The 12,506-nt window shown below is 33.4% G+C and overlaps 1 protein-coding gene across 1 annotated transcript in view; it reads right to left on the minus strand.

Annotated features, from left to right (window-relative positions):
• The window catches only part of LOC104863410 (histone demethylase UTY), a gene marked incomplete at its 5' end in the record, with an annotated part of 86,387 nt that extends 74,252 nt beyond the window's left edge, over positions 1-12,135 (minus strand). The window contains 3 exons of the mRNA XM_010625783.2: positions 1,788-1,917; positions 4,387-5,165; positions 12,037-12,135. Coding sequence (XP_010624085.1) covers positions 1,788-1,917; positions 4,387-5,165; positions 12,037-12,135 — 1,008 coding nt within the window. The remainder of the gene's footprint in view (positions 1-1,787; positions 1,918-4,386; positions 5,166-12,036) is intronic.
• Positions 12,136-12,506: the final 371 nt, after the last annotated feature.

A 12,506-nucleotide genomic window follows, 5' to 3' on the forward strand; every position in this document is an offset into this window, starting at 1 on the left:
AGGTTAAAAATCATACAAATTACCTATCAATCTCTTCTAAAAATAAATTGTATTAGATACATTAAAAATTTACTTATATCACTATATATTCATATAAAATACTAATATTTTAGTTATTCAAGTACTTCCCAAGTGTATTATTCAAGAGTAATTTCATTACTTAAGAGGTGGGAGGTGTGTAACTTAAAAGTTTAAAATCAGTGTTTTTAAAATTAACATGAAATATTTGAAAGGATTAATAAGGACAAATCTTACTTCTTGCATGGTGGCAAACACCTGTAAACCCAGCACTTGGGAGGCTGAGACAAGAGGAAAGCTATGAGTTTTAGACCAGCCTGGACTACTCAGTGAGTTCCAGGTCAGTCTCAACTACACATGCGACCCTGTCTCCAAACCACCCCACCCACTAAAAAAAAAAAACCAAAAACCTTATTTCTTGTATTTATTCCTTCAAAGTTTTGCTTGAGAAGTTTATTTGCAAGTTCGTATCAGCCTTCTTTTATTGTTTTGTTTTTTGGTTTCTTAAGACACAGTCTTGTTCTGTAGTTGAAGCTGGCTCCAAACTCAGCAGTCCTCCTGCCTTAATCTCCCAAGTGCTGAGAATACAGGCATATACTATCAAACCCAATTACAACACTCCATATAAAGTGAAACTTCAACAAATTTTTACTGGATGGGATTAATATAAAAATCTGGAAAACATAAAAAGCCTAATTTCCAAAATTTTTTCATACATACAAGTTCATTTTAAGTATTAGATCTTTACTTCTTGGATTTTGTTCACTTATTCCTTAGAAGGAAAACAGAAAGGATACATAGCACAAATCCTTCAGAATAAAAATATAAACATCTTATTTAATTCATTCTTACTTTCTGTATCAAATGCCCATGTCACTGAGACATAAAATAGTACGTTAATTTCACATTAAAAATATTTTTTTCTTTTGAAACAGGGTCTCACTATGTCATTCAAGTTGACCTTGAACTCACTACTTAGTGCAGGCTGGACTCAAATTCCGAGGGATTCTCCAGCCTCAGCCTTGCAAGTGCTGGAATTATAGGCATGTGGCACCGTGCCTGAGCACATATTAAATTTTTTAAAGACCTATTTATATTAATTTTAAATGTTTTTTTTTAAACAATCACTCATCATTTCCACATTCTCAGCTGTCTTTCTAAAAGCAGAAAAATTTATTATAAAAACAAAATTGCCTGCCTTGCAAACACAAGGACTCAAGTTCAATTCCCAGTACCACCCCCCAAAAAACAAAACAAAAAAACCCAGAAATACATAAATTGAATGAAATTTCAAGGTCCAACTACAAAATCAGAGGATTAGAACTTGAAATGTGTTTACCAAAAGCTCACACTGGAAAAAGTATCTATCTCTAGAACAAGTATCAGTAAACATTTGGCGAGAGATTTAAAAAGTTTTGTTCACAGAATATTTCTTTATACATCAATGGTCAACAAACTTCTCTGCCAGAAGACAGAAAATACTTTCTATTGTATAAACTACATTTTTTTCCCTTCACAATCAGTTAACTTTAAGGGTATTCTGAAAGACAGTATCTTTAAACGGCTAGGGCTGTGTTCCAATAAAATGTTACCAAAAAAAGATCGAGCATCATTCAGAAAATACTACTCATTTCTGAAATATTCAACCAGTGAGAGGAAATTTTTATTTCCTAAAGATTATTTGTATGGACATAAATATACATCATTGTTCTAAACACAAATAAGTTGTGATGAACATTTGACTTATTTTTTAATTGATTGAGACTTACATAAATACTAGGTGTAGGTGGATTCAACTTCTCCTTTGGCAAGGGAGGGTATGGTGAAGCTGGAGGTCTTGGAGGTGGACATTTATCCAACAAAATGTGACTATTAGTCAAGCCATTTTGACCTAAATTCCTTTTTTAGAAAAAGCAGAAGAAAAAAACCAAAAATCCCAGCTATACATTTATTTTGAAAATAAAACAACAATAAAATCTAAACTAAAAGTTACAGATTGCATGTTAGGAATTTACCAAAGATAATCACTCTAAAATATTCAGATTGATTCAATTTAAAAAAAAGAAGACAGAGAATAGCTGATAATTTCAGGAAATATTTTGATTTTCTATCATTTAATTAATGAACTATATTCAGGTTGACATGAATTACTGGCAAAATTCCTCTTACTCTTTTCAAGTACACAATTTACTTGCCTACCTCAATTTAAAAAAAAAAAATCACTTCCACTTTTCTAACATATTTCACCCTTAAATTTTCTTAAAGTTAAAACAGCTGATCAAAAAAAGTTTATACACAAATAATTTTACACTTCACAATATTCCAAATTATCTTTGTCAAAACTTCTAAATGCAGACAGTTCAATAGTTTCATAATATTAAAACTGCATTTATACATAATTTATAGGTAATATTCACCAAGATTCCAAAACTGACAAATTATATAATTTTAAAAATTATATATCCTCAGTATTCATTCTCTTTAGGCACATAATATCATTTAAAGGATGGAAATTTTTTTTCTTTTAGTAAAAAGTATATTTGCTAAATTATAAATTCCTAAAATAAGTAAAAATTACTTCAAGATCTATTAAACTAACATCATTAGAAATGTCTTTTGAAATAACAATGTAGGAATGTTTCTATGTTTAGAAAAACTCCATGTACGAAAATGTTAGAAATAAAAGGATTCTCCTACTTGTTAGAATCAAAGCAGAAAGCTAGGAATTTAAAGCTAGTGTAAAAAGGCACTAATACATGCTTTTTCACAAAGTAAAAAACCTAAGTTTTTTCCCTCTTAAAAAAGATACTATCTAACTTAAACTCAAACAGATAGACCAGTAGACAACAGAAACTGTCTTCTGAATGCCCTAAAACTGTTCAAGAGAAAGAATGAAACTTTACTACAAAAGTTCAAAATGGGAAAGGAATGAAGCTGAAGAAAAGAGGAGTGTGAGAGTGACTAACAGTTATCCCATTCTGGTATCTTCTTTTCAACTTTTAGTATTTTACTTAGTTAGAAATCCAACCATGTGTAACTTACTTAAAGTTGCTTTCACATTTCCCATATTGTTTAATACACAAGTGAAATATACTGTTTAGATAAACTGTTCAATAACAATTCCTTCCTCAAGAAATTCCTTAACCAGGTAATACAACATTCTACTGCAGATGTTTTCTTCCATTTTTCTGAATTTCTAAGACTCCTGCAAGCCAGGAATGACATTATCAAGTGACAACTGGTTCCCACCTAATGTCATTTGCCATCTGACTCCTTTTGCTAAGGTTCAAAATAATTTTATCTCCAGTTTATGTAATCCAAAGTTTTTGAATTATTTTGATCCTTTCTCCCTCTTCTTTTCCCTCCTTCCCCTCCTTTTTCTGATACAGCTTTCAGCAGCAAACGAAAGATACATTGATCTACTGAAATAACACTTGAACCTACAGAAATCTGTAGGTTCAAGTATACAATTGTATACTTGAATTATACAACTTGTATACAATTTTGCATTGCCATGCCAATAAAGCAAAATCTTTTTAACACTTTTAAGCCAAAAATAAATCTTTATGTGTTTCGCTCTGAGGTGAATGGTTACAGGTCCTCAAAATTAGAATAAATTATTTAGTGCACAAAGAAATATGATACCAATTTCATATAATTTTTAATTATAATTTTTGCAGTTTAATATTCATTGTCTTGTTCTTCACTATTCTCTTACACTATAAGCACCAATGTATATAAAAAATAACAAAATGTAGTTGCATCTTATGAATATATCAGTTAAAACATTTTATCACTAACTTATGATGCCTTCTAATAAAATAATCTAAGTCAGGGTCTAAATTTTTAGATACAGCAACACAGAACTTTCAGTTTTAGGAGATCAGTATTGTCATCAGAAAAAGATGTCTTTTCAAATCTGAAATTTAGAAGCTGGATTAAAAGTCAAGATAGGTTAAAAATAATGTTTAGATTGGACAGATGTGGGATATTTGTCTTGTCACTTAAATTTTTATCTAACTCCAGAAAGTATTAACCTAATAAAACAAATATTCTGTGTAAATTTCAAGAACTTAAAATATTACAGAAGTACAAAAGTAGTACAACAAAAGGGAAGATTTAAACTAAAATGAAGCTATTTATGAAAAATATACTTCTCACACTTGATAAGGTCTAACCACAACTTTCAAGCCTACTAAAGCTCCTTATAAAACTACTAATAATTTTAGATATGTAACTACATGGTCTTTTGCAATACTTTGAAAGAAAAAAGCTGTATTTCTATTTTGAAAGAAAAAAAATCCAATTTCAAGTATTCTGACTAGTACTCAATTATTTTCACTTTTTAATAAATTTTCCCATACTTACCTGCATGCCTTCAGAACTTCTGGTGAACCAGAATATATGCACACAGACATTGATGGTATGAGCTGAGGACTAGCCTTGTGGCTAAATACAGGCAAGTCTATTTTTGTAGAGCTCTGTGAATTCTCCAGCCCTTCTCCATTAATTGCATGCAACCCACTGAGAGTATTCTTAAGGCTGGCAACATTCTGTATGTTTGTCTGCTCAGTGGACTTTGGAGAAGGTGTTGCTATGGAAATGGCTGAAGAAGGTGAAGAGGCAACAGAGTTATGAGTCTTTGTATGAACACTTGGAGAAGTATTATTGACTTTGTCACAGGTACCACCACCCATATTGTCACTGGTTTCTCCCATTATCAAGGCAGAGAGCTGAGGATTGTCTGCAATTATTAAATTTGGTGATGTAGAAACTCCATGGTTATGATTAGAAATAGTAACTGATGTGACTTGATGTACATGATTAGAAAGTCTTTTGATACCAGCACAACTATTAGATGCTGTTGCAGCATGCCTGTTTGTTTCAGACCCCAAATATCTATTTCCTGAAGGCTTGCTCTCTTTGGTAAAGGTAATGCCTTCTTGTCCACCTGAGGTAGCAAGGTGAGAGGAGAGGTGACTGCAAACATCACCCTGTGGTGCTGAATTTCTAGGCGGCTTGTGAAGTCCATTCTGATTCTGATCACCAGTGCTAGATGCCTGGAGACATTGGGTAGAGTCACCAGAAAACAGAGGTTGTTCATCATTAAGTCCTGCCAAATGTGAACTTTGATCTTTAGGAAGTCCCTAATTTTTTAAATAAAAGAAACAAAGAACAATGATTCAGAAGTTGTATCAAAATCAGAAAGCATACAAAGGATAACACTGAGAATTAAAACACTAAATTAGAGCAAAGCCATAAAAAATAAACAACTCAATGTGAAATATAATCCAAATTCTAACATTGTGAGATTTCCTTCCCATAATTAAGTGTTTAGTATTTTTTCAGTAAAAAAATCTACCCTGATGATTAATATGACTGCTACATTTATTAGCTGCCAAAAAAATTCTCACTGAATGTTTAAAGTTTAAAACTTTTAACTATTCAATTATAATATTGTACATTTATCTGTAGAAAAATATCTCTGAGGTAATGGGAAAACATACAAATTAGTATTAACAAGACATAATATACAAACCAATTTAATTTATAGTAAGTTTAATATACAAACTGTATATATTAAATTTTAAAAATTATTATTAAACCTGTAATGCAGATCTAGCAATAATCCTCAAAAGCAAAAATATTATATCTATAAAGATATTTTTTAAAAGCTATGAATTTCTACTTTCCTACCCCTATATATGCAATGTCCTTTTGTTTTCAAAATGAAATTGGTCAGTAATGAATTCTAAGGCAAACATTAGGCTCAGAAGTTACTTAAACATCAGAATTTTAATTCTCTAAAAATCTACTGACATGATTCGATAACATTTCTAACCAGAAAAACAGCATAATCTTTAAAACTAGATAGATTTTTTAAATGACACAAATGAGTCTAGTGTAGTGGTAATCACTAATATTCAGGAGGTTGGGACGGAATCTGCAAATTTCAATCCAGTCCGGGCAATAAATCAAACCCTATTTCAAAGTATAATCTTTTCTAAATAGAATTTTTAAAAAAATATGAAGGTCACCCCCTTCCTAGATTAATTTCCAGTATACCCTTGAAGAAAAGGAGGAAGAGAAAGGGATAAAGAAATCCATTAAGAAGTGTCAGCATCCAAATTCATGCTAAATACTTAAAAGAAAAGATCCACCCTTGCCATAACTTAGATAAAATACTTTTTATATAGGTGTCATTTTGTAAAGGATACAGTAGGTAACAAAAAGTTTATATCACCCAAATTCACTTAAAAATGAAAAGAAAATAATCCAACAGGTGAAAAAGTTAAAACTGCAATTCTGACTGTGTTGCTCAACTCACAAAAAAATCCAATAAGTTATATTACAGGGAACTATTGATCTCTGAGAAACAAAATTGGCTCATCGATTGGCAAACCACTGAATTATTATGGACAAAAAAGAATTCTAAGGAACCCAGCTAAAACTAAAATTAAGAATAAAACAAAGATATAGATATTGCGTACACCAGGGAGATTTTAAGTAAGTTATTTTGAAAGTGTGTTTTAAAAAATGTTCAGAGAAAATAGAAAATGACTAATTTTCAACCAAAAATGACTGAATGTACAAAAAGATATACCCAAATTTTATCAGAGTGAACAAGGCCCAAAATAATGAAAAGCTTTGATATATATCTAAGAAAGGCATTCAAGCTTTTTAAGTTTTTTGAGAAAGACTCTCACTATGACATTTACATTGTCCTTGAATTCATTATGTACCCCATGTTGGTGTCAAACTCTTAACAATTCTGCCACAGCCCTACAAGTGCTGGGAACTACAGAAGTGTGCCTCTATGCTCATCAAAAATTCACTGCAACTTAAATAAAATAATCACAAAAGGAACTAATCAAACTGCTAAATGCTGAAGACAGAAAACCCAAAGGGAAGAAAATGCTAATCATGATTTTGAAAAGTGACTCACTCACACTGCTCATAAAAACAAATAGCTACTTATTAGAACTGACAAACTCAATAAAGTAGATAAAATGCCCAATGAGACATCTATGTCAAATAAAAGAATATGCAAAAAAACTAAAAAATAAACACATTCCCCCCAAAAAACACCTATTGGCAAATATAGCCACAAAATAGTAACAGAAATCATTTACAACAAAGAGTAACTTAGCTTCACATAAAATAGTCAGTGTAAAAAACTGTATATACAAGACTATTTATACTAATTATAACACAAAAATATTGTGCTTTTATAACTTTCGATGTAGTAATACACACAGCAAAAAATCATAAAGAGAAAATAGATCCAAATGATTCTTTTATATTTTATCAAAAGGTTTCAAATAGCTATATACAAAAGATTTATTTAATAACAAACACTAGGAAAAAGCAAGAAAACAACAATAACATTACAAGACAAGTAATGGAAAGAGAACGATGAGTAGGGCAGCAAAAAGAAAACCAATCCTCTTAAAATTACATACAAAGAGATACTCTAAGAAAGGACAGAGATTTTTCAAGCTAGGGAAAAAAACAAAACACCAAGTTCTAATCACAGTAATAACATGCATAATAGAGAGCATAGATATGTCTAAGAAATAGATCCTTAAGTAATACTGTTGTGGGAGCAGTGTAGAATGTACTGCCATAACAACATGACTACACCTTCACTAGCAAACATCATCTCAGGTCAAAAATTACTTATAGGTTGGCTGATATAATTTCATGTAACCTGCATTATATGCAGAATTCACAGTTTGTTAAAACATCATTACTCAGCATAAGACTACATGCAAGTTAAGCACTATCTTTAAATACACAATAACATTTACAGTGGAAGAATTTAAAATACAATGCAATGAATAATAGCCACAGAGTTGTGAAGCTAATATTAGGGCCAAATAATGTATTAAACAAAACACATACTGAAGAAAAACAGGAAATGCTACACTGGAAAAAGTCACTACATTAGGAAGATATTACAACTAATAAATGTGTACCAAATACCAGATACCAAAGTATACAATCTTACAGATTTGAAAGAATTATATACTTCAAAAATACTAAAGATTTTAATTGACTACATTCAATACTTGATACAACATATAGTTAAAAAAAAAAATAAGGAAGAATAGAAGAGAGCTACAACTCTGTTTTATTAGTTACTTTCCCATTGCTGAGACAAAAACCTGACAGCTGTTAATGTAAAAGGTTTCTTGGCTCAGAGGTCATGGCTTAAAGAAGTACGTGATGGAAAGGAAAGGGGATCAATTCCTGGAAGCAAGCAAGCAGACAGGGACAGGAGGAGCAGAGGACATTATACCCTTCCTATTCACAACCAAAGTGTCCTAATGCCTACCTACACACTCAGCTAAAAACTGGATTCATCAACTGATGAAAAAAGCACCCCCGATGATCTAATCACCTTCCACACAACCAAAACTGAACATGTGACATCAATCAATTAACTTATATAGAAAACTGCACTTTACAAGAATTGAAAATTTTTTTTCACATTCTAATGGAGCAATATCAATTACAGCTCAGGAAATGAGAAAAAAAATACCTCTCAAAACTTTAAAAGAAATTACATTACATGCTGTCTGTTCCCTAAACAAATGAATTTTCCATAAATGATCAAACAACAAAGTCTAATACACATGTAGTTGCCAAATAAATTGAAGCTTTAAAACATTTCAAGGATCAAATTTAAAAAGAAAAGGAAATGGAAAATATCTTGCATTTGATGAAAATGAAAATATGTCATAACAAAGTTATGATATTCAAACAAACAATGAAAAGATTCTTTGCAGAGTTAAACATGTATGTTGTGGGCAAAAAGGTCTGAAGATCACAGCAGTCAGTTATGCTCTTAAGAAGTGAGGACAGGACATCAAAAAATAATAACTATAAGAGAAACAATAACACTGATTCACAGAATGCTCACTGAACTAGAAAAAAGGCATAAAATAGTGATTGTTAAAAACACAATATTACATGAAGTAAATCTGACAATATTGCAGTTTTTCTTATATGAGAAATTCAAAGTAAAAACAGAGCAACATAATACAAAGTAAAGAGATAAATCTTTCTCAAAGGGAAATGGAATCAAGAAAGAGCAGGGAAATAGAACATGGGGATTTTAAAAAAGGACTTAAGATAGGTTTTATACATCTACTGAATCCAGCCAGTTAATGTGAATGATACATACTGCAAAGGGTTTCCCAAAAAAGGGAAATGCATTAATAGATGGGTGGAGGGGTAAAGAAGAGAAAGTAAAAGGGAACACAGAAGACATCAAGAGGTGTTAAAACATGTACCACTCCTCACAAAGAATGTCAACCTTATTTTCCACACACATGGGATAAAAAAGAAATGAGATGACAAAAAAACATGTAACATCACTTCAAACACTGCTAGGAAGAATTCAGATGGTTCATCTTTTAAAATGGAGTAAAGTGGTTAGAGTCACAAAAGTTTTTAGCATAGAAAACTGCTTTACAAATTAAACCAACAATTTACCAATTTACATAGGAACTCCACTCACACACACAGGAAAAAAACATACATCCACAAAGATTATTACCAAGATACTCATAATTACATATAACTCTTTAAAAAACAACCTAGGAAAAAATTCAAAGACATCATGGAAAGGGGGTAATAAAAAGATTAAGAACATTCTTGTCTTTGAGACAGGTGCTAGTAGCACTGAACCACAAGCACTGCGACTTGCTGCGCTGCTTTTTCTGTATGATTTTTTTCCCTCTACACAAACGAATCTAATTTTGAAATTCAAGCTGCCCTTCAAAGTACTATGTGGCAGAAGCTGAACTCAAACTGAAGAAGATCCTCTGCCTCAACCTCCCAAACTAGGGGATTGCAAATTTGTGCCACCACATCCCAGCTTCTTCAGGCAGCTAAATGGACCTCAATCAGGTATTAAATTAAATATCCCACTCTTAACAACATCAGCCTTCATTTACCTTCCTATTCGTAACATAACTCATCTGTTCAGTCTCAGATACGTTTCTCTATGACATACTTTTACTCAGCATCTAAAGAATAGGGCTAATTATCTGCTCCATGTCTATTTTCTTATGCTAACTAAAAGAGATTAGACGGACTTCTTATTTAATGTGTGGACCTCTGAATATGACACACACAGCATTTATGTGATGCTCAGTAAATACTACTATCAGAATTTTAAAAAGCACACTTTATAAAACATGGTTCCTGACAGTATTTGAGGACTAAGCCTAAATAGTGTGTGTGTGTGTGTGTGTGTGTGTGTGTGTGTGTGCATGCGCGCGTACACATGCATGTGTGATTTCTGTGACAACAGAGTTTAAAAGTGAGGGACTAGTTTATGTGGTGGAAGAAATTTCCAGGGAGCACAGCATCCCAGCAGTGGCACGGATATTACAGGCTACGTTTAGCCAGGTTTACATGGAGAATAGGGAACAAAAATGGAGCAAAAATGATTGGAAATCTTGCAGTTTGGGCAGGAAAGTTCATGTAAAGGCACAGCCCAGCTTAGGCATATGCAACTGCTAAAGGTATTAATGCCATTAAAAGGAAGCAGAATGGATGTGGTGGCACACACCTGTAATCCCAGCACTCTGGCAGGCCGAGGCAGAAAGATTCCCAGATTGATCCCATGTGGACAATTTAGCAACACCCTGTCTCCAAAAGGGCTGAGGACAGAGCTCAACGTGAAGGTCCTGGTTTCAATCCCCAGTACCTCCTGAAGAAGAAACAGGAGGAGGGAGAATAAGGAGGAGAGGGACAGGGACGAGAAGCAGGGAAGAGGGAGCAGAATAACGAGGAGTGTGCCATGCCCTTTACACAAAGACATAGGAAAAAATCACCAGAGGGAACATCAGGAATCGCAGAGTCACAGCCATCACAAGCTCAGAGATAGAGAAAACATACAGGTTTCAAAGGCTTTCCTGGACAGAGTGTTTTGAAAAGTGAGCTTGAGGATGCTCTGCATTTCTAAAAATACCTACGTATTCTCTGGATTTGTCTCAGCTGCCACAACACTCAAAAAAAAAGGGCACTATAGTGTTGGCTCCAGCAGGCTTAGGTATAGGTATAGGTAAGACCGTAAGTACGACCCTTGGTGTCAACATGACCCATGTATACATTTGTAAGACATGCAGAGGGTCGTGGAAGTTTCTACTGAGATTTCAATGGAAAGGCAAGGGGAGCAGGACTGCAGTCTGTGAAAGCACCCTGCTGGCAGGGAGATTAATGAAGATGTGAAAGTGGAGCCATACCTTTGATGGAGATCCCAGGAAGTTAAAAGATAACAGCAATGTGGAAAACCTGCCAAGAGAGCAGCAGGTAGCAGGAGAGTTACCTAAGAGAGAGGCTGCTGGGACTTCAGATGAGCAAGGCCCAAGAGGGTCACATAGATGAGTCTCCTTTTTGTCTCTGAGGGGATTCTGAACTTAATTTCTAAGAATTCTGGAACAGTTACAACTCTGGGGATTCTGAGAGGTGATCTGCATGCATTTCATATTGTGAGATGAACATGAATCTTTGGAGAAAGGAAAAGGAATGTTACCATTTCAAAAGAAGTATCACCCTCAGCCCCCTATGCTAGAGGCATGTCCAGGCTTGGCACCACTGAAAGACATAGGGACTATTATGATGTCTTCCAAGAACTGCAGATGTGCCACTGGAAGAGCCAAAGACCCTTTCCCTTTCAGTTGTTCTTACTTCTCAGTCAGGAGGTAAACAGCACTGCTCCATCACCTACTCTTACTGTGATACGCTGCCGAAATTCAAACTAATGGAAACAATCAGCCATGTACGTAAGCATCAAAAACCACGAGAGGTGTATCTTTTCAATGTGCAGAAGGATTCTCTCAGGTATTTGCTACATTAACGCAAAGCTCATTAAAAGGCAAGCAAATGACACACTGGCCAGCTACAATATCTCTATATGTTCACTCCATAAAATACATCTCTTCATCTTCAAGCAACAATAACTTTGTACTGATTCTATATCCTTGAATAATCAAGACTTACACAACTTTCATTTGCGATCATATCTGAATACATTGAGCCTAAGTCAATTTCAGAAAGGTACAAATTTTCCTTGAAACTCTGATGAAAAGAAAACCAGGGCTGAGAACATAATAAAATGTTAACAAAAAGTCAGACCTATTAATGACATTCTGTGTAGACACAAAGTGAAGAAAAACAAAAGGGACATTGTACATCAAAATGAATTAACATCACTGATACTCAGTGTAACCACAAGCAAAATCTATAATAGATAATCTTTTTTTTAAGTAAGTGATGAAAGACTATTTAGAGAAAACTATTTAATCATAATGGAAGACAATAAGCAACTTGCAAACAAAGGCATGGCAGTAATGAGTCCTTACCTATCAATAATTACCCTGAAAGTAAAAAGTCTAAATTCTCCAGTCAAAAAAACACAGTGAGGTGAGGCTGAATGGACTGAAATGATAAGACTCATCTATCTGCTCCTA

The sequence above is a fragment of the Fukomys damarensis genome, unplaced genomic scaffold (assembly GCF_012274545.1).
Source record: "Fukomys damarensis isolate Sample0158 unplaced genomic scaffold, DMR_v1.0_HiC HiC_scaffold_40, whole genome shotgun sequence".
Lineage (NCBI taxonomy): Eukaryota > Metazoa > Chordata > Mammalia > Rodentia > Bathyergidae > Fukomys > Fukomys damarensis.